Source organism: Pseudophryne corroboree, chromosome 8, assembly GCF_028390025.1.
Source record: "Pseudophryne corroboree isolate aPseCor3 chromosome 8, aPseCor3.hap2, whole genome shotgun sequence".
Taxonomy (NCBI): domain Eukaryota; kingdom Metazoa; phylum Chordata; class Amphibia; order Anura; family Myobatrachidae; genus Pseudophryne; species Pseudophryne corroboree.
The window spans coordinates 54,249,840-54,270,631 of record NC_086451.1 but is presented as its reverse complement, the minus strand read 5'-3'; the positions used below and the strand labels follow the sequence as shown (position 1 = coordinate 54,270,631).

Sequence of the window (20,792 nt, the reverse complement as noted above, 5' to 3'; positions counted from 1 at the left end):
TAATGGACCCTAATTTTAGGCCCATAGACAGTCCTGTTTGCAGGAAATGCAGGAAACGACCCAGTTGAAATTCCTCTGTAGGGGCCTTCCTGGCCTCACACCACGCAACATATTTACGCCAAATACGGTGATAATGCTGTACGGTTACATCCTTCCTGGCTTTGATCAAGGTAGGGATGACTTCATCCGGAATGCCTTTTTCCTTCAGGATCCGGCGTTCAACCGCCATGCCGTCAAACGCAGCCGCGGTAAGTCTTGGAACAGACAGGGTCCCTGCTGGAGCAGGTCCTTTCTTAGAGGTAGAGGCCACGGGTCCTCTGTGAGCATCTCTTGAAGTTCCGGGTACCAAGTCCTTCTTGGCCAATCCGGAGCCACGAGTATAGTCCTTACTGCTCTCCTTCTTATGATTCTCAGTATCTTGGGTATGAGAGGCAGAGGAGGGAACACATACACTGACTGGTACACCCACGGTGTTACCAGAGCGTCCACAGCTATTGCCTGAGGGTCCCTTGACCTGGCGCAATACCTGTCCAGTTTTTTGTTGAGGCGGGACGCCATCATGTCCACCTTTGGTTTTTCCCAACGGTTCACAATCATGTGGAAGACTTCTGGGTGAAGTCCCCACTCCCCCGGGTGGAGGTCGTGTCTGCTGAGGAAGTCTGCTTCCCAGTTGTCCACTCCCGGAATGAACACTGCTGACAGTGCTATCACATGATTTTCCGCCCAGCGAAGAATCCTTGCAACTTCTGTCATTGCCCTCCTGCTTCTTGTGCCGCCCTGTCTGTTTACGTGGGCGACTGCCGTGATGTTGTCTGACTGGATCAGCACCGGCTGACCTTGAAGCAGAGGTCTTGCTAGGCTTAGAGCATTGTAGATGGCCCTTAGCTCCAGGATATTTATGTGAAGTAATGTCTCCAGGCTTGACCACAAGCCCTGGAAATTTCTTCCCTGTGTGACTGCTCCCCAGCCTCTCAGGCTGGCATCCGTGGTCACCAGGACCCAGTCCTGAATGCCGAATCTGCGGCCCTCTAGAAGATGAGCACTCTGCAACCACCACAGGAGAGACACCCTTGTCCTTGGTGACAAGATTATCCGCTGATGCATCTGAAGATGCGACCCGGACCATTTGTCTAGCAGATCCCACTGGAAGGTTCTTGCGTGGAATCTGCCGAATGGGATTGCTTCGTAAGAAGCCACCATCTTTCCCAGGACCCTTGTGCATTGATGCACTGAGACTTGGCCTGGTTTTAGGAGATTTCTGACTAGTTCGGATAACTCCCTGGCTTTCTCCTCCGGAAGAAACACCTTTTTCTGGACTGTGTCCAGGATCATCCCTAGGAATAGAAGTCGTGTCGTCGGGATCAGCTGTGATTTTGGAATATTGAGAACCCAACCGTGCTGGCGCAGCACTATCTGAGATAGTGCTACCCCGACTTCCAACTGTTCCCTGGATCTTGCCCTTATCAGGAGATCGTCCAAGTAAGGGATAACTAAAACTCCCTTCCTTCGAAGGAGTATCATCATTTCGGCCATTACCTTGGTAAAGACCCAGGGTGCCGTGGACAATCCAAACGGCAGCGTCTGAAACTGATAGTGACAGTTCTGTACCACAAACCTGAGGTACCCTTGGTGAGAAGGGTAAATTGGGACATGTAGGTAAGCATCTTTGATGTCCAGAGACACCATATAGTCCCCTTCTTCCAGGTTTGCAATCACTGCTCTGAGTGACTCCATCTTGAATTTGAACCTTTGTATGTAAGTGTTCAAGGATTTTAGGTTTAAAATTGGTCTCACCGAGCCGTCCGGCTTCGGTACCACAAATAGTGTGGAATAGTACCCCTTTCCCTGTTGTAGGAGGGGTACCTTGATTAACACCTGCTGGGAATACAGCTTGTGAATGGCTTCCAATACTGCCTCCCTGTCTGAGGGAGACGTCGGTAAAGCAGACTTTAGAAAACGGCGAGGGGGAGACGTCTCGAATTCCAATTTGTACCCCTGAGATACCACCTGAAGGATCCAGGGGTCCACTTGCGAGTGGGCCCACTGCGCACTGAACTTCTTGAGACGGGCCCCCACCGTGCCTGAGTCCGCTTGTAAAGCCCCAGCGTCATGCTGAGGACTTTGCGGAGGCGGGAGAGGGCTTTTGTTCCTGGGAACTGGCTGTTTGTTGCAGCCTTTTTCCTCTCCCTCTGCCACGGGGCAGAAATGAGGCGCTTTTTGCCCGCTTGCCCTTATGGGGCCGAAAGGACTGCGCCTGATAATACGGCGTCTTCTTAGGTTGAGAAGCTACCTGGGGTAAAAATGTGGATTTTCCAGCAGTTGCCGTGGCTACCAGGTCTGATAGACCTACCCCAAATAACTCCTCCCCCTTATAAGGCAATACTTCCATGTGCCTTTTAGAATCCGCATCACCTGACCACTGCCGCGTCCATAAACCTCTTCTTGCAGAAATGGACAGCGCGCTAACTCTTGATGCCAGTCGGCAAATATCCCTCTGTGCATCACGCATATATAGAAATGCATCCTTCAAATGCTCTATAGTCAGTAATATACTGTCCCTATCTAGGGTATCAATATTTTCAGTCAGGGAATCAGACCACGCCAGGCCCGCACTGCACATCCAGGCTGAGGCGATTGCTGGTCGCAGTATAACACCCGTGTGAGAGTATATACATTTTAGGATATTCTCCAGCTTTCTATCGGCAGGTTCCTTTAGGGCGGCCGTATCAGGAGAGGGTAGTGCTACCTGTTTAGACAAGCGTGTGAGCGCTTTATCCACCCTAGGGGGTGTTTCCCAACGTGCCCTATCCTCTGGCGGGAAAGGGTACGATGCCAATAACCTTTTAGGAATTATCAGTTTTTTATCGGGGGAAACCCACGCCTCATCACACACTTCATTTAATTCCTCTGATACAGGAAAAACTACAGGCAGTTTTTTCTCACCAAACATAATACCCTTTTTAGTGGTACTTGTATTATCAGAGATATGCAATACATTTTTCATTGCTTCAATCATGTAACGTGTGGCCCTAGTGGAAGTCACGTTTGTCTCCTCATCATCGACACTGGAGTCAGTATTCGTGTCTGTGTCTGCCATTTGAGGTAACGGGCGTTTTAAAGCCCCTGATGGCGTCTGAGACCCCTGGACAGGCACAAGCTGAGTAGCCGGCTGTCTCATGTCGTCAACTGTCTGTCGTAAAGAGCTGACACTGTCACGCAATTCCTTCCATAAGCTCATCCACTCAGGTGTCGACTCCCTAGGGGGTGACAACTGTATAATAGGCAATTGCTCCGCCTCCATCTCATTTTCCTCCTCAAACATGTCGACACAATCGTACCGACACACCGCACACACACCGGGAATGCTCTGATAGAGGACAGGACCCCACTAGCCCTTTGGGGAGACAGAGGGAGAGTATGCCAGCACACACCAGAGCGCTATATATAGACAGGAATACCACTATAAAATGTGCTTTTCCCTTTATAGCTGCTGTTAGTATTAAAACTGCGCCAAATTAGTGCCCCCCTCTCTTTTTTACCCTTTTCTGTAGTGCAGGACTGCAGGGGAGAGTCAGGGAGACGTCCTTCCAGCGGAGCTGTGATGGAAAATGGCGCCCGTGTGCTGAGGAGATAGGCTCCGCCCCCTTCTCGGCGGCCTTTTCTCCCGCTTTTTTGGTGAGTTCTGGCAGGGGTTAAAATACATCCATATAGCCCTGGGGGTTATATGTGGTGTATTTATGCCAGCCAAGGTGTTTTACATTGCTGCTCAGGGCGCCCCCCCCTAGCGCCCTGCACCCTCAGTGACCGGAGTGTGAAGTGTGCCTGAGTAACAATGGCGCACAGCTGCAGTGCTGTGCGCTACCTTGTTGAAGACTGATGTCTTCTGCCGCCGATTTTCCGGACCTCTTCTTGCTTCTGGCTCTGTAAGGGGGCCGGCGGCGCGGCTCTGGGACCGAGCTCCGAGGCTGGGCCTGTGTTCGGTCCCTCTGGAGCTAATGGTGTCCAGTAGCCTAAGAAGCCCAATCCACTCTGCACGCAGGTGAGTTCGCTTCTTCTCCCCTTAGTCCCTCGATGCAGTGAGCCTGTTGCCAGCAGGTCTCACTGAAAATAAAAAACCTAAACTTAAACTTTCACTAAGAAGCTCAGGAGAGCCCCTAGTGTGCACCCTTCTCGGCCGGGCACAAAAATCTAACTGAGGCTTGGAGGAGGGTCATAGGGGGAGGAGCCAGTGCACACCAGGTAGTCCTAAAGCTTTTACTTTTGTGCCCAGTCTCCTGCGGAGCCGCTATTCCCCATGGTCCTTACGGAGTTCCCAGCATCCACTAGGACGTCAGAGAAATATATATATATATATATATATATATATATATATATAAAATAAGATTTTACTTACCGGTAAATCTATTTCTCGAAGTCCGTAGTGGATGCTGGGCACTCCGTAAGGACCATGGGGAATAGATGGGCTCCGCAGGAGACAGGGCACTTTAAGAAAGAATTTGGATTCTGGTGTGCTCTGGCTCCTCCCTCTATGTCCCTCCTCCAGACCTCAGTTAGAGAAACTGTGCCCGGAAGAGCTGACAGTACAAGGAAAGGATTTTGGAATCCAGGGCAAGACTCATACCAGTCACACCAATCACACCGTATAACTTGTGATAAACTTACCCAGTTAACAGTATGAACAACAACAGAGCATCAGATCAACCCTGATGCAACTATAACATAACCCTTATTTAAGCAATAACTATATACAAGTACTGCAGAATTAGTCCGCACTTGGGAAGGGCGCCCAGCATTCACTACGGACTACGAGAAATAGATTTACCGGTAAGTAAAATCTTATTTTCTCTAACGTCCTAGTGGATGCTGGGGACTCCGTAAGGACCATGGGGATTATACCAAAGCTCCCAAACGGGCGGGAGAGTGCGGATGACTCTGCAGCACCGAATGAGCAAACACAAGGTCCTCCTCAGCCAGGGTATCAAACTTGTAGAACTTTGCAAAAGTGTTCGAACCTTACCAAGTAGCTGCTCGGCAAAGCTGTAATGCCGAGACCCCTCGGGCAGTCGCCCAAGAAGAGCCCACCTTCCTTGTGGAGTGGGCTTTTACTGATTTTGTCAGCGGCAATCCAGCCGCAGAATGAGCCTGCTGAATTGTGTTACAGATCCAGCGAGCGATAGTTTGCTTTAAAGCAGGAGCACCCAGCTTGTTGGATGCATACAGGATAAACAGCGACTCAGTTTTCCTGACTCTAGCCGTTCTGGCTAGATAAACCTTCAAAGCCCTGACCACATCTAGTAACTCGGAATCCTCCAAGTCACGAGTAGCCACAGGCACCACAATAGGTTGGTTCATATGAAAAGATGACACCACTTTTGGCAGAAATTGTGGACGGGTCCGCAATTCTGCCCTGTCCATATGGAAAACCAGATAGAGGCTTTTATGTGACAAAGCCGCTAATTCTGACACACGCCTAGCCGAAGCCAAGGCTAATAGCATGACCACCTTCCACGTGAGATATTTTAACTCCACGGTTTTAAGTGGCTCAAACCAGTGTGACTTCAGGAAACTCAACACCACGTTAAGATCCCAAGGTGCCACTGGAGGCACAAAAGGGGGCTGAATATGCAGCACTCCCTTTACAAACGTCTGAACTTCAGGCAGAGAAGCCAGTTCTTTTTGAAAGAAAATAGACAGGGCCGAAATCTGGACCTTAATGGAACCCAATTTTAGGCCCAAAGTCACTCCCGACTGTAGGAAGTGAAGGAAACGGCCCAGCTGGAATTCCTCCGTGGGGGCATTCCTGGCCTCACACCAAGCAACATAATTTTCGCCATATACGGTGATAATGTTTAGCCGTCACGTACTTCCTAGCCTTTATCAGGAATAACCTCATCCGGAATGCCTTTTTCTGCTAGGATCCGGCGTTCAACCGCCATGCCGTCAAACGCAGCCGCGGTAAGTCTTGGAACAGACAGGGCCCCTGTTGCAACAAGTCCTGTCTTAGAGGCAGAGGCCATGGGTCCTCTGTGAGCATTTCTTGCAGATCTGGATACCAAGTCCTTCTTGGCCAATCCGGAACAATGAGTATTGTTCTCACTCCTCTTCTTCTTATGATTCTCAGCACCTTTAGTATGAGAGGCAGAGGAGGAAATACATAAACCGACTGGAACACCCACGGTGTCACTAGTGCGTCTACAGCTATCGCCTGAGGGTCTCTTGACCTGGCGCAATACCTCTGTAGCTTTTTGTTGAGGCGGGATGCCATCATGTCCACCTGTGGCAGTTCCCACAGATTTGCAATCTGCGGGAAGACTTCTTGATGAAGTCCCCACTCTCCCGGGTGGAGGTCGTGCCTGCTGAGGAAGTCTGCTTCCCAGTTGTCCACTCCCGGAATGAACACTGCTGACAGTGCGCTTACGTGATTCTCCGCCCAGCGAAGAATTTTGGTGGCTTCCGCCATCGCCACCCTGCTCCTTGTGCCGCCTTGGCGGTTTACATGAGCCACTGCGGTGATGTTGTCTGACTGAATCAGAACCGATTGGTCGCGAAGCAGGGTCTCCGCTTGACGTAGGGCGTTGTATATGGCCCTTAGTTCCAGGATGTTGATGTGAAGGCAAGTCTCCTGACTTGACCACAGACCTTGGAAATTTCTTCCCTGTGTGACTGCCCCCCACCCTCGGAGGCTTGCATCCGTGGTCACCAGGACCCAGTCCCGAATGCCGAATCTGCGGCCCTCGAGAAGGTGAGTACTCTGCAGCCACCACAGGAGAGACCCCCTGGCCCTGGGGGATAGGGTGATCAGCCGATGCATCTGAAGATGTGATCCGGACCACTTGTCCAACAGATCCCATTGAAAGGTCCTCGCATGGAACCTGCTGAAGGGAATGGCCTCGTATGATGCCACTATCTTTCCCAGGACTCGCGTGCAGTGATGCACCGACACATGTTTTGGTTTTAATAGGTCTCTGACCAGTGTCATGAGCTCCTGAGCCTTCTCCATCGGGAGATAAACCCTCTTCTGGTCTGTGTCCAGAATCATGCCCAGGAAGGGCAGAGGAGTCGTAGGAATCAACTGCGACTTTGGAATATTTAGAATCCAGCCGTGCTGTTGTAACACTTCCTGAGAGCGTGCTACGCTGATCAGCAACTGCTCTCTGGACCTCGCCTTTATGAGGAGATCGTCCAAGTATGGGATAATTGTGACCCCTTGCTTTCGCAGGAGCACCCTCATTTCCGCCATTACCTTGGTAAATATTCTCGTGCCGTGGAGAGACCAAACGGCAACGTCTGGAATTGGTAATGACAATCCTGTACCACAAATCTGCGGTACGCCTGATGAGGTGGATAAATGGGGACATGAAGGTACGCATCCTTTATGTCCAGAGACACCATAAAATCCCCCCCTTCCAGGCTTGCGATGACCGCTCTGAGCGATTCCATCTTGACTTTGAACCTTTTCAGGTATATGTTCAGGGATTTTAAATTCAATATGGGTCTGACCGAACTGTCCGGTTTCGATACCACAAACATGGTCGAATAATAACCCTTTCCTTGTTGAAGAAGGGGAACCTTGACCACCACCTGCTGAAGATACAATTTGTGAATTGCAGCTAACACTATTTCCCTCTCTAAGGGGGAAGCTGGCAGGGCCGATTTGAGGTATCGGTGAGGGGGCATCTCTTCGAATTCCAGCTTGTATCCCTGAGACACAATCTCTATTGCCCAGGGATCCACCTGGGAGTGAACCCACTTGTGGCTGAAATTTCGGAGACGCGCCCCCACCGGGCCTAGCTCCGCCTGTGGAGCCCCAGCGTCATGCGGTGGATTAAGTGGAAGCCGGGGAGGACTTCTGTTCCTGGGAACTAGCTGTGTTGTGCAGCTTCCTTACTCTGCCCCTGCCAAGAAAGGACGCACCTCGGACTTTCTTGCCTTTTTGTGATCGAAAGGACTGCATTTGGTAATACGGTGCTTTTTTAGGTTGTGAGGGAACATATGGCAAAAAATTTGACTTTCCAGCAGTAGCTGTGGTGACCAGGTCCGAGAGACCCTCCCCAAACAATTCCTCACCCTTGTAAGGTAAAACCTCCATGTGCCTTTTTGAGTCGGCATCGCCTGTCCATTGCCGAGTCCACAGGACCCTTCTGGCAGAAATCGACATTGCATTTATTCTAGAGCCCAGTAGGCTAATGTCTCTTTGAGCAGCTCTCATATATAGGACAGCGTCTTTTATATGCCCCAGGGTCATTAATATAGTATCCTTGTCTAAGGTATCAAGTTCCTCAGATAAGGTATCCGTCCACGCTGCTACAGCACTACACACCCAGGCCGACGCAATTGCCGGCCTTAGTAAGGTACCTGAATGTGTATAAATGGACTTCAGGGTACCCTCTTGCTTTCTATCCGCAGCATCTTTTAGGGTGGCCGTATCCTGTGACGGCAGGGCTACCCTCTTGGATAAGCGTGTTAGAGCTTTGTCCACACTAGGGGAGGATTCCCAGCGTAACCTGTCCGTTGGCGGGAAAGGATACGCCATAAGCATCCGTTTGGAAATCTGCAGTTTTTTATCTGGAGATTCCCAAGCCTTTTCACATAACTCATTTAGCTCATGTGAAGGGGGAAAGGTCACCACCTGCCTTTTTTCCCCATACATATGAACCCTTTTGTCAGGGACTGGGGTTTCCTCTGTGATGTGCAACACATCCTTCATTGCTATAATCATATAACGGATGGCTTTAGCCAATTTAGGCTGTAACTTTGCATCATCGTAATCGACACTGGAGTCAGAATCCATGTCGGTATCTGTGTCAACAATTTGGGATAGTGGGCGCTTCTGAGACCCTGACGGCCTCTGCGACATAGGATCAGGCATGGGCTGAGACCCCGACTATCCTAAGGTTTCAGCTTTATCCAACCTTTTATGCAAGGAATTAACATTATCATTTAAAACCTTCCACATATCCATCCAATCAGGTGTCGGCGCCGTCACCACATTCATTTGCTCCTGCTCTGCTTCCACATAGCCTTCCTCGTCAAACATGTCGACACAAGCGTACCGACACACCACACACACAGGGGATGCTCTTTTTTGAAGACCGTTCCCCCACAAGGCCCTTTGGAGAGACAGAGAGAGAGTATGCCAGCACACACCCCAGCGCTATATGTCCCAGGAATCACACAGTAACTTAGTGTTGACCCAGCAGCTGCTGTATATTATGTTTTTGCGCCTAATTTATGTGCCCCCCCTCTCTTTTTACCCTCTTCTACCGTGAATCTGCAGGGGAGAGCCTGGGGAGCTTCCTCTCAGCGGAGCTGTGGAGAAAAAACGGCGCTGGTGAGTGCTGAGGAAGAAGCCCCGCCCCCTCAGCGGCGGGCTTCTGTCCCGCGTTTCTGTACAATATTATGGCGGGGGCTCATACATATATACAGTGCCCAACTGTATATATGTCCAACTTTTGCCAAGAGGTCCTAATTGCTGCCCAGGGCGCCCCCCCCTGCGCCCTGCACCCTACAGTGACCGGAGTATGTGGGTGTAGTGTGGGAGCAATGGCGCACAGCTGCAGTGCTGTGCGCTACCTCAGTGAAGACTGGAGTCTTCTGCCGCCGATTTCGAAGTCTTCTTGCTTCTTATGCTCACCCGGCTTCTGTCTTCCGGCTCTGCGAGGGGGATGGCGGCGCGGCTCCGGGATCGGACTACAAAGGGTGAGATCCTCTGTACTATCCCTCTGGAGCTAATGGTGTCCAGTAGCCTAAGAAGCAGGACCTATCTGCAGAGAGTAGGGCTGCTTCTCTCCCCTCAGTCCCACGATGCAGGGAGTCTGTTGCCAGCAGATCTCCCTGAAAATAAAAAACCTAACAAAATACTTTCTTATAGCAAGCTCAGGAGAGCTCACTAAACAGCACCCAGCTCGTCCGGGCACAGATTCAAACTGAGGTCTGGAGGAGGGACATAGAGGGAGGAGCCAGAGCACACCAGAATCCAAATTCTTTCTTAAAGTGCCCTGTCTCCTGCGGAGCCCGTCTATTCCCCATGGTCCTTACGGAGTCCCCAGCATCCACTAGGACGTTAGAGAAATATATATATATATATATATATATATATTTTTTTTAATTATTATTATTATTTTTTTTAAACAATGTCACATCTTACCAGATACTTAGTGTGAGAGTTGCTATCACTATCTATGGCTTTTCGTCCTGTTAGAGCTTCCAACAAGACCTAATAAAAACAAGAAAGAACACAGTAAGTGGTGGAGTGGGCAACAAGGTACACACTAGTGGGCAGATGTATTAAAACTGGAGAAGGCATAAAGAAGGGATAAAGCGGTGATAAGTGCAAGGTGATAACACACCAGCCAATCAGCTCCAATATGTAAATTGACAGTTAAGAGATGATTGGCTGGTGCATTATCACCTTGTGCTTATCACCGCTTTATCACTTCTTTATGCCTTCTCCAGGCTTAATACATCTGCCCCTAGGAGAGTCAGGTGGGGCTTGTTGTCACCTATGATTAATACACAGTCCTATCAATGAAATGCATCTAAATGTAAACTACAAAGGAGGAAGGTAAAAGGGGAAAGATGAAATAGATCAGTAAAATAGCACATAACGCCTGTTACCAGCAGGGGGAGCACAATGGAATATCAGATACACACAATACTGCAGGACAATTGCGTGATTACACACGAGCAGCAGGTCAGACCTGCGTATGCTGTGCAGAATAAGGAAGTGTCCGTCACAGATGTCACCATAGCTGTCACTGCAGCTTTCAGGGCCAATCTCAATCATATCGCTACATTTTACCAGGGTCCCGATCACTTTAAACAAACCCCTAGTGACTCTCCAATGAATGATACCCTTCTATGTTGTGCTGAGGGCGACACTATTATAGATAGTGATTAGTAATTCCCTCACAAAAAGGTTTAGGGGGGAGATGTACAAAGCAGTGAAAAGAGAGGAGAAGTGAGCCAGTGGAGAAGTTGCCCATGGCAACCAATCAGCTGCTCTGTATCATTTTATAGTATGCAAATTATAAATGTTACTTCACTGTTGATTGGTTGCCATGGGCAACTTCTCCACTCTTCTCACTGCTTAGTACATCCCCCCTTGGTCACTACGTTGATCAGCTAAAATCTCTCCTCTTCCTTTTTAAGGGCGGGAATAACACCACATGGAACTATCCGTGCAGTGTGTAGGTCTTATTTCCATGCATTGCGTATCTGGCACATTGTAACTTATGTATTATGCCCAAGGTTCCTGCCTAGCCTGGTACTGTCGTGGGTAGGACGGATAAACCTTTGGAACTGATGTACACACAAAATGGCTGCCTCAGCACTGTATTATGTTCATGTTTTCTGTATTTTCTGTGAGGGACCTAAACGAAGCGCAGAGAACTCACCACTCCGAAGCTGTAAGTGTCCAGCTCAAATGTAAGCTTGCCCATTTTCACGTACTCATCAGGTAGGTATGCCAGAGTCCCCCTCACGGTGCTGGTTCGTGCCAAGGTACGGCTTTTCCCCGCATTGCATGTATAGCGGCTAAAACGAGCCAGCCCAAAGTCTCCAATTTTGGGGACTAGCGCCTGGTCCAAGAGGATGTTTGAACTCTTGATGTCTCCGTGGATGATGCTGGGTTGGCAGGTGTGCAAGAATTGGACCCCGCAGGCTGCGCCCTGAAGGATATTCAGGCGCTGTTTCCACAAGAGTGTCGGGAAGCTGCCCTGCGGAAGGGACACGTCACGTCACGTCAATATTGCATACAGAAAATGCTGCCCCCGGGATAGAAGCCATCCATCTAGTTCAACCTTTTGATACAGAGAACGTCAATGTACATATCGGCATTTGGCCATAGTCCCTGGGTAAGGGCACCATCATGCTACATGTCAGTATGTACACTGACCAACTGCAGTTAACCTTGAAAATGGCAGCTCAGTAAAACCTGCTCAGGTTTGTTATACCAATACCTGCTTAGACTATTAATACATACTGTTGTACAAAAATCAATATCTAGGCCCATCACAGGTGCATGCAAGGGAGGCGGTAACAGACCAGAAAAAAAAACTGTACAGTATAACAGAGAACTCTGCATTTCCCCTTATTATGTAGAAATGTAAATCTCCTTTGCAGTATGCTTGGGGAATTCTGTTTTTCTAACCTACATTACACTCCCTGACAAGCACCTACGATGAGCCTGTACCCTGATACAGCAACTATCATTATGTGTATCACTGTTCTGAGAGGCATGTGTAGGATCAGTATGTGGAGGGTAGGTGCTATTAATATGTAGTGTAGGATCACCGAGCAGAGACTCCTTGCCGTGGCTGGTGGCTTACCATATGGAAGTGCATGTAACGGGGATCTCTGCATTCTCTATTATGTAGGATGTATATCTCTTTTGCTGGTCTATTGCAGTGTGCTGGGGGAATTTTGTTATTTTTTTTAGTGCAATCACATTATTTCACACTGCACAACAACTGGTAATGAAACAGGAAAAAATATAAAGAACATCCTTTAATTACTTAAGGGGAAATATCAAGTGTCTTAAAGTAATTATTATTTAATTTTTTTTTTACCTTCACAGGATACGCCTAGGGACATCCTGTAAATACAACCTCTCTGCTATCTTATTTCCACTGTAAGAGACACAGGGAGATGTACTAAGCCTTGGAGAGTGACCAAGTGGCGAGAGATAAAATACCAGCCAATCAGCTCCTAGGTCTCATTTTTCAAACACAGCCTGTAACATGACAGTTGGGAGTGGATTGGCTGGTACTTTATATCTCTCCACAGCTTTGTACATAGACCCCACAATAACAGTTAGGAGTTGATCGGTTGATAATTTATCGCTCTCCTCTTTCTTTCTCCAAAGCTTAGTACATCTGCCCCACAATCTGTCTAGTAGACTGTATCCAATAGTACATGTAGCATAAAAATATCTGCAAGGCCACAAACCTCAGTGTTTGAAATCCAGTGTGAAAAGCTATTTGTGGTGTGGATTTCATCTGCCGGGCATCGCTAAGCATCAGGCCCGATGGCTCGCTGCGATCGCCACAGGTTCTATTCCCACATAGTTGGGGGCGTGGACCCACCAATCGAGTGGGAATACCGGGCTGGTGACGGGATTCCGTGTCTCAGTTTATGGTCAGGAGTAGGGATTCCGTCTGTCGGTTTAGCAGCAGGTGTCGGGATTTCTGCGTCTGCCTCCTGCACACCGGGATCCCGACAGCCGGTAAACTGACGGCATCCCGGATTTTGTACCCACTGACCCTGAGTAGGTAAGTGGCTGTAGACAGCATACATTACAAACTGGCGAAGATTGTTATACTACAGGTTTATACAAGGAAGGCTAGATACATTCTGCCAGAGTGCATCTAACAACTGAAAGAAAACAGGCAGGAGGTAGCTTATCCAAATATGAAACTTGGCGTTTGTTGGTCTACAACAGCGGTGGCCAACCAGTGGCTCTTGAGCCACATGGAGCTCTTTCTTTCTTCAAATGTGGCTCCTAAAACACAAAGTCACATGATCACAACAGATCCGGTAACCACTGCACTCCACAAAGACACGCAACAGCACTACGGGGACTTAGAACTGAGGCAGTCAGATACTAGAGATGAGACACCCACCAGCAAACAGAGGACACATAAGGGGCTGCTGCAATGGCATGAGTTGGGGGAAGCTGAAGTGACACATGGGAAAACTGGCTGGACTGACACATGGGAAAACTGGCTGGACTGACACAGCAGGGGAGCTGGCTGGACTGACAGCAGGGGAGCTGGCTGGACTGACAGCAGGGGAGCTGGCTGGACTGACAGCAGGGGAGCTGGCTGGACTGACACAGCAGGGGAGCTGGCTGGACTGACAGCAGGGGAGCTGGCTGGACTGACACAGCAGGGGAGCTGGCTGGACTGACACAGCAGGGGAGCTGGCTGGACTGACACAGCAGGGGAGCTGGCTGGACTGACACAGCAGGGGAGCTGGCTGGACTGACAGCAGGGGAGCTGGCTGGACTGACACAGCAGGGGAGCTGGCTGGACTGACACAGCAGGGGAGCCGGCTGGACTGACACAGCAGGGGAGCCGGCTGGACTGACACAGCAGGGGAGCCGGCTGGACTGACACAGCAGGGGAGCCGGCTGGACTGACACAGCAGGGGAGCCGGCTGGACTGACACAGCAGGGGAGCCGGCTGGACTGACACAGCAGGGGAGCCGGCTGGACTGACACAGCAGGGGAGCCGGCTGGACTGACACAGCAGGGGAGCCGGCTGGACTGACACAGCAGGGGAGCCGGCTGGACTGACACAGCAGGGGAGCCGGCTGGACTGACACAGCAGGGGAGCCGGCTGGACTGACACAGCAGGGGAGCCGGCTGGACTGACACAGCAGGGGAGCCGGCTGGACTGACACAGCAGGGGAGCCGGCTGGACTGACACAGCAGGGGAGCCGGCTGGACTGACACAGCAGGGGAGCCGGCTGGACTGACACAGCAGGGGAGCCGGCTGGACTGACACAGCAGGGGAGCCGGCTGGACTGACACAGCAGGGGAGCCGGCTGGACTGACACAGCAGGGGAGCCGGCTGGACTGACACAGCAGGGGAGCCGGCTGGACTGACACAGCAGGGGAGCCGGCTGGACTGACACGGAGCTGGCTGGACTGACACAGCAGGGGAGCTGGCTGGACTGACACAGCAGGGGAGCCGGCTGGACTGACACATGGGGGAGCTGAAGTGTATTATGTGAATCTGGCTTTTCCAATATATTGTATGTGGATCTGGCTTTTGCAATTATTTTATGTGGAAGTGGCTTTTTTAATGCATTTTATGCTGGATCTGGCTTTTTCAATGTATTTTAAACCAGGGGCGTGGCCTAGCAGGCACAAGGCCACACCCCATTTTTGCATGTGCGCCTTCGGCCCGATGTTGGCTCTTTGATGTACCGAACAAATTTTTTTGGCTCTTTGTCTCTGACTGGTTGGCCACCCCTGGTCTACAATAACAATACAGTTCAGATAATGTGGATGTCATAACATTTCCTGCAGTTTACACATAAAATGCATTAGTGAAGAAAGCTTAATGTGAGTTTATGAATAAAGAATGGACACATTAACATAGCAATTCTGCAGCATTCATGGGCCAGCGGTGAAATGAGCGATCTCACTAGATCTGGCATGCATGCCAAATCTAGAACCGGCGATAGCGACACGCAGGGCCGCGCATCGCTATACACACGGAGAGATCCGTGCTTCATTTCTAAGCAATCTAGTCAGATTGCTTAGAATTTTAGCATGGATCTCTCAGTGTGTACCCCCCTTTAGTACACAGACCCCATGATGATGCTGAATGTAAACACATTTCCACCAGTATGGCTGCAGGCTTCCTGTAGCGCCTCCCTGCTGATCATACCTGGTGATGCAGCCGATCTTCCAGTGAACCGTTGGGTAGGTAGAGATAAATAAGGCAGTACTCCTCGCCATGCATGCAATAACCGGCTAGGTCAATTATGTTTGGGTGTCGGAGACTGTATATAGTAAGACAACAATGGAAACTAAACTGTAAATAATTGCATCGTCATATACTGTCAGCAATATTGCAACATGCACAAAGCAAAAAAGTGTATGCATTACGGTGATTCTTAACAAAGAGCAACGAGGCACATTCCTGGAAGCAGCTGTATCCAAACTTAACCTCAAAGGGGAACTAAATCTACCCACACTCTATTGTGAATGGACATTTTCTGATTCAATAGAGTATACTTGCTATTTTACAGAAACAAGAGGAGAAAAACAAAGAGGGGAAGAGTCACACAGGTTCTAAAGCGAACCAAAAAAAATCAGACAAAACTACATATAACTTTGCAAAACAAATATTTAAAGCAGGATATAGGCCTAATTAAGACCTAATCGCAACATCAACATTTCTCTCTACTGGGCAAAGCCATGTGCACTGCAGGTGGGGCAGATGTAACGTGCAGAGTTAGATTTGGGTGTGGTGTGTTCAAACTGAAATCTAAATGTAAAAATAAAGCAGCACGTATTTACCATGCACAGAAACAAAATAATCCCCCCAAATCTAACTGTCTCTGTACGTGTTATATCTGCCCCACCTGCAGTGCACATGGTTTTGCCCATTAGAGAAAGATTTTGCTTTTGCGGTCAGGTCTGAATTAGGCCAATAAGCAATAAGACCCCCTGTATGAAACAGCTGCTAGCCTGGTTTAGCTGCAATGCCCCTGGCTCCTCAATACAATACATTCATCACCGTAGTGGAAGGATACTCCCACCCAAAGCTACAAATTCTGAGTGGATCCTGTTCCACAAAGGTTACTTTCTGAGGTCTGAGACCAGCAGGAGCCCAGGAAGGTACCTGGACTGTAAAATGGAGCCAGACAAGGCTCAGTTGCACCATACTGTCAACTTGGGTTCACTACGGCTGGCCGGCGGTCGGGCTCCCGGCGACCAGCATCCCGGCGCCGGGAGCCCGACCGCCGGCTTACCGACAGCTTGGCGAGCGCAAATGAGCCCCTTGCGGGCTCGCTGCGCTCGCCACGCTACGGGCACGGTGGCGCGCTACGCGCGCCACACTATTTTATTCTCCCTCTATGGGGGTCGTGGACCCCCACGAGGGAAAATAATTGTCGGTATTCCGGCTGTCGGGCTCCCGGCGCCGGTATACTGAGCGCCGGGAGCCCGACCGCCGGCAAACAGAAGACCACCCTGTCAACTTATCTCCTCTAGCCCCCAAGTGCGCTGTCTTGGAGTAATGCTTGACTCCTCCATCCAACACATTCAGCACCTATCATAACAGCCACCACTACAGAAGAAGCCTCCCCACCTGTCCCAATAAAGAACATTGGAACCATCGAAAATAACTTTCAGGGTAAGACAGGGACAGCTTCAATTTAAAAGACTGTATTTATTTTTCCCTGCTGAATAAGCGTCTCCTAGCTCCACATACCCACAGAGGAGCTGTAAACATTGCATTTATTCCTAAACCCTTCCTTATCTTTATTTATTTATTTTATTTATCATTATTATTTTTTATTTTATTTTTATTTTATTTTTATTTTTTATTTTTTATTTTTTTAGTATTAGCAATTTTTTGGCACAGAACAACACCCACTAGCATACACAGCGCTCGGTCCATTATAATTCAACTCTGTATCTTCAATAACCTGAGCAGCTCTTACAGCGCAGCAACCTATACAATTTATTTTTGCAAAACCTATCATAAACCTGGCATTTCCCTCTAAAAAATATTTCTAGGATCAGACCCTTTCTGACCATGGATGCTACTAAGACCCTTATCCGCTCACTGGTCATCTCCAGACTGGACTACTGTAATCTCCTCCTGACTGGCATTCCTGACAAATACCTCTCTCCACTCCAATCTATCCTCAATACTGCTGCACGGCTCATCTTCCTCCCCACTGCATCCAGCTCCCCTCTCTTACTAGTTCTTCACTGGCTTCACTTCCCTTTCAGAATCCAATTCAAGCTTCTCACACTCACCTTCAAAGCCTTCACCCACTCCTCTCCCATCTACATCTCTGACCTTATCACCCTTTACACTCCCACCCGTCCTCTTCGCTCTGCTAATGCACGCCGACTCTCCTGTCTTCTGATTACTTCCTCCCACCTCCAAGATTTTTCACGTGCTGCTCCCTTTCTCTGGAATTCTCTACCTGTCCACCTCAGCCTCTCCACAAATTTCAAACGGGCTCTCAAAGACCCAGTTCTTCACCAAACCCAGCCAAATCTCATCCTAACTCTCTGTTCCACACTCGCTGTCTACCCCATCTGTATTACCCGTCTGTCTGCCCCTCCCATTTAGAATGTAAGCTCTCGCGAGAAGGGCCCTCTTCCCTTATGTGCTTATCCTTTTCTTACTTTAATGATCTTTGACTGCACCAAATCCAGTGGTTTTCTGCCACCTGATACTTATGTCAGTGTCATCTGCTGATGTAGCTATGGTTAGTTACCCTGTACTTGTCCTATATTGTCATCAACTGTAAGTTGCTGTTTTCCTGTTTTGATTATTTATGTACTCTGTAATTGGGCGCTGCGGAACCCGTGTGGCGCCATATAAATACACAATAATAATACTGTAAATTATTACTCTGTTGTTCATTATATAGAAAGGAGGTAGAAGACAGATTTCTTATGAATTCTAGCAGTTAAAAAGATGGCCAGTGCACCTTCTGGGATCACAGCAAAATATTGCAAGATACTTAGGGGGTCATTTACTAAGCAGTGATAAGAGCGGAAAAATGAACCAGTGGAGAAGTTGCTCCATCAACCAATCAGCATTTCTGTATAATTTTATAGTATGCAATATTATAGATGTTACTTCAGTGCTAATTGGTTGCCATGGGCAACTTCTCTACTGGCTCACTTCGCCGCTCTTATCACTGCTTAGTAAATGTCCCCCTTAAAGTAATACTAGATTTAGGGGTACATTTACTAAGCAGTGATAAGAGCGGAGAAGTGAGACAGTGGAGAAGTTGCCCCATCAACCAATCAGCACTGAAGTAACATCTATAATTTGCATACTATAAAATGATACAGAGCTGCTGATTTGTTGATGGGGAAATTTCTCCACTGGCTCACTTCTCCACTCTTATCACTGCTTAGTAAATGTACCCCTTAGAATTACACACTTATTTTTGCAGAATGCTCCATTTTATTTGGGCTCACGCACAATTTAGCTAGAGATGGCTACTACGAGGGTGTGAAATTAGTTTTTTTTCTTGATGAAGTGCCTCATTCTGCGGCCACGTGGCACCACGGCTTCTTAATACAGGATGAAAGGCTAAAGTGAAATATTAAATGCTCCTCAAGGGCTGGGAGCATAGTGCGGACTACGCTTTAGGAGATGGCCTCACCAATAAACTGAATTTTACACGACGACCTTGGAGATTGGATGGGAACCTCATACTTTTGACTGGACACATTTCACCTAATCCATGTTGAGGAGATTTTTTTTCTACAGAACTAAATGTAAAGGGCCCCATACACTAGAGTGATTATGCCCGATTTCATCCCAATTCAGGCATTCGGCCCGATATATTGGGTGAAAATGGGCATTTTGGCTGTGTAGCCGATCCGATGCGCGGCCCCGTTAGCATCGGATCGGATCCTCCAGATTAAATGTGCTGCACATTCAATCAGGGTCCGACCTGGGGGCATGGCTGGGATCGGCCAGGATCACCCAAGATACATCGTATGCAAAAGGACAGCATCCGATGTATCTTGGGCGATCCTGCCGCCTGGGTGATCCTCACCGATCGCCCGCGACATGTCGGATGGACATGTCGCAGTAGTGTATGGGGCCCTTTAAAATGCTGTCCTCTCTTGATTTAAGTTATTTGTATTCATAGTCGATGCTCCAGTTAGGAGTATGTTAGAGATACCGGGCATAGATATTCTGTGATGCTGAGATGCATCATAGGGAACCGAACTTAAATCTCATCCCTGTACAAATGACGTTCCATCACATGAACGGCCAAACACGGACCACTGTGTCACCTCTCTGTTTTATGGGAACATTTCGCAATGAACCTTGTGAAATCAGTCTTTTACTTTCCCCTTTATAATAAATCTGTATTTACTTTTGGTTGAGTTTTGCATTTCGGAATATTTTGGTTATGGAAGACTCAACCTGTATATCTATAATCTGTATTTTCTTGTGGGACTAGGGCTGCCCGTGACACAGACAGCCACATGCTTTGATGAGGGAAACAGAGGAAAGAGGATCCCCAGCGTTATAAAGAGGAAGGAGCATGGTACTCTGGCAGCACGGGGAAGTGATCAGTCACACCTGCCAAAGTGTCGTGTCAGCCCACGTCTGCAAGAAAGCAACTTCATGTAATTATTACCAGGTATTTATATAGCGCACACATATTCCGCAGCGCTTTACAGAGAATATTTTGCCATTCACATCAGTCCCTGCCCCAGTGGAGCTTACACTCTATATTCCCTACCACATGTAATCTCTGCTGTAAACCTCCAGATTATAAAGCCTTTAGAAATATTTACTGCAGTTCTTCTTACCACGTCAGCTTCTCTATCTCCGTATGGAAACTCTTCTTCACAGTGCTCCATTCTAACTCTGCGTCCTACAAACAGACAAGACGCAATCAGAGGTCCTTCTATACACAGATAACACAAACTAAACCATGTCATCTACACCTGGCACCTATACACAGCGCAGGCAGAGGTTCTGCCGGTGAACAGATAATAAGGAGAAGGCAGCCTGTAATCCATTAGGGGTCAGTGACATCATTGAGGTCACGGACTGTAGCATGCTGCTGAACTGGAACTCAGGGGGAGCATATTACAGATATTGAGATGTGAGGCTGACAATTGTACTGAAGTGACCGGAGGAATCCGGAGGAAAACAAAAGATGACCATTTTTACAGGAGGAGCCGCAAGCCACAAAAATATATCACAGCATGTGTGTGTGGCCAGACAAAAAGAAAAAAGTATAAAAAGACAAGCACTGAAGTCACTCAAAGAACATTTACATTGTAACAAGAGTCATAACATTTTCATCAGGGGTGATATACAGTATCTGTAGGAGTAATTAAACATTTATATTAGCTGTAAATGGAAAATAGCAGTGGCCAATAAAACTTAAGTGAGGTCATAAATTAAGAAGGTGATTCCAGCAGCCAGGCTTAGGGGAAGCCAGGGCAAGAAAGGTGAGGGACTGACATAATTCTGGAGAACTCATTGGTGCCAAGCTAGGGTGAAGCCAGAGCAAGAAAGGTGAGGGACTGCCATAACTCTGGAGAACTC

General features: G+C 48.5%; 1 protein-coding gene across 4 annotated transcripts in view; it reads right to left on the bottom strand.

Annotated features, from left to right (window-relative positions):
* Positions 1–20,792, bottom strand: part of IRAK1 (interleukin 1 receptor associated kinase 1) — a 195,004-nt gene that overhangs the window by 38,008 nt on the left and 136,204 nt on the right. For all 4 annotated transcript variants that reach the window (XM_063936388.1, XM_063936385.1, XM_063936387.1 and 1 more), the window contains 4 exons: positions 20,045–20,109; positions 15,399–15,513; positions 11,397–11,717; positions 10,148–10,216 (listed from right to left, as the gene is read on the bottom strand). In XM_063936388.1, coding sequence (XP_063792458.1) covers positions 10,148–10,216; positions 11,397–11,717; positions 15,399–15,513; positions 20,045–20,109 — 570 coding nt within the window. The remainder of the gene's footprint in view (positions 1–10,147; positions 10,217–11,396; positions 11,718–15,398; positions 15,514–20,044; positions 20,110–20,792) is intronic.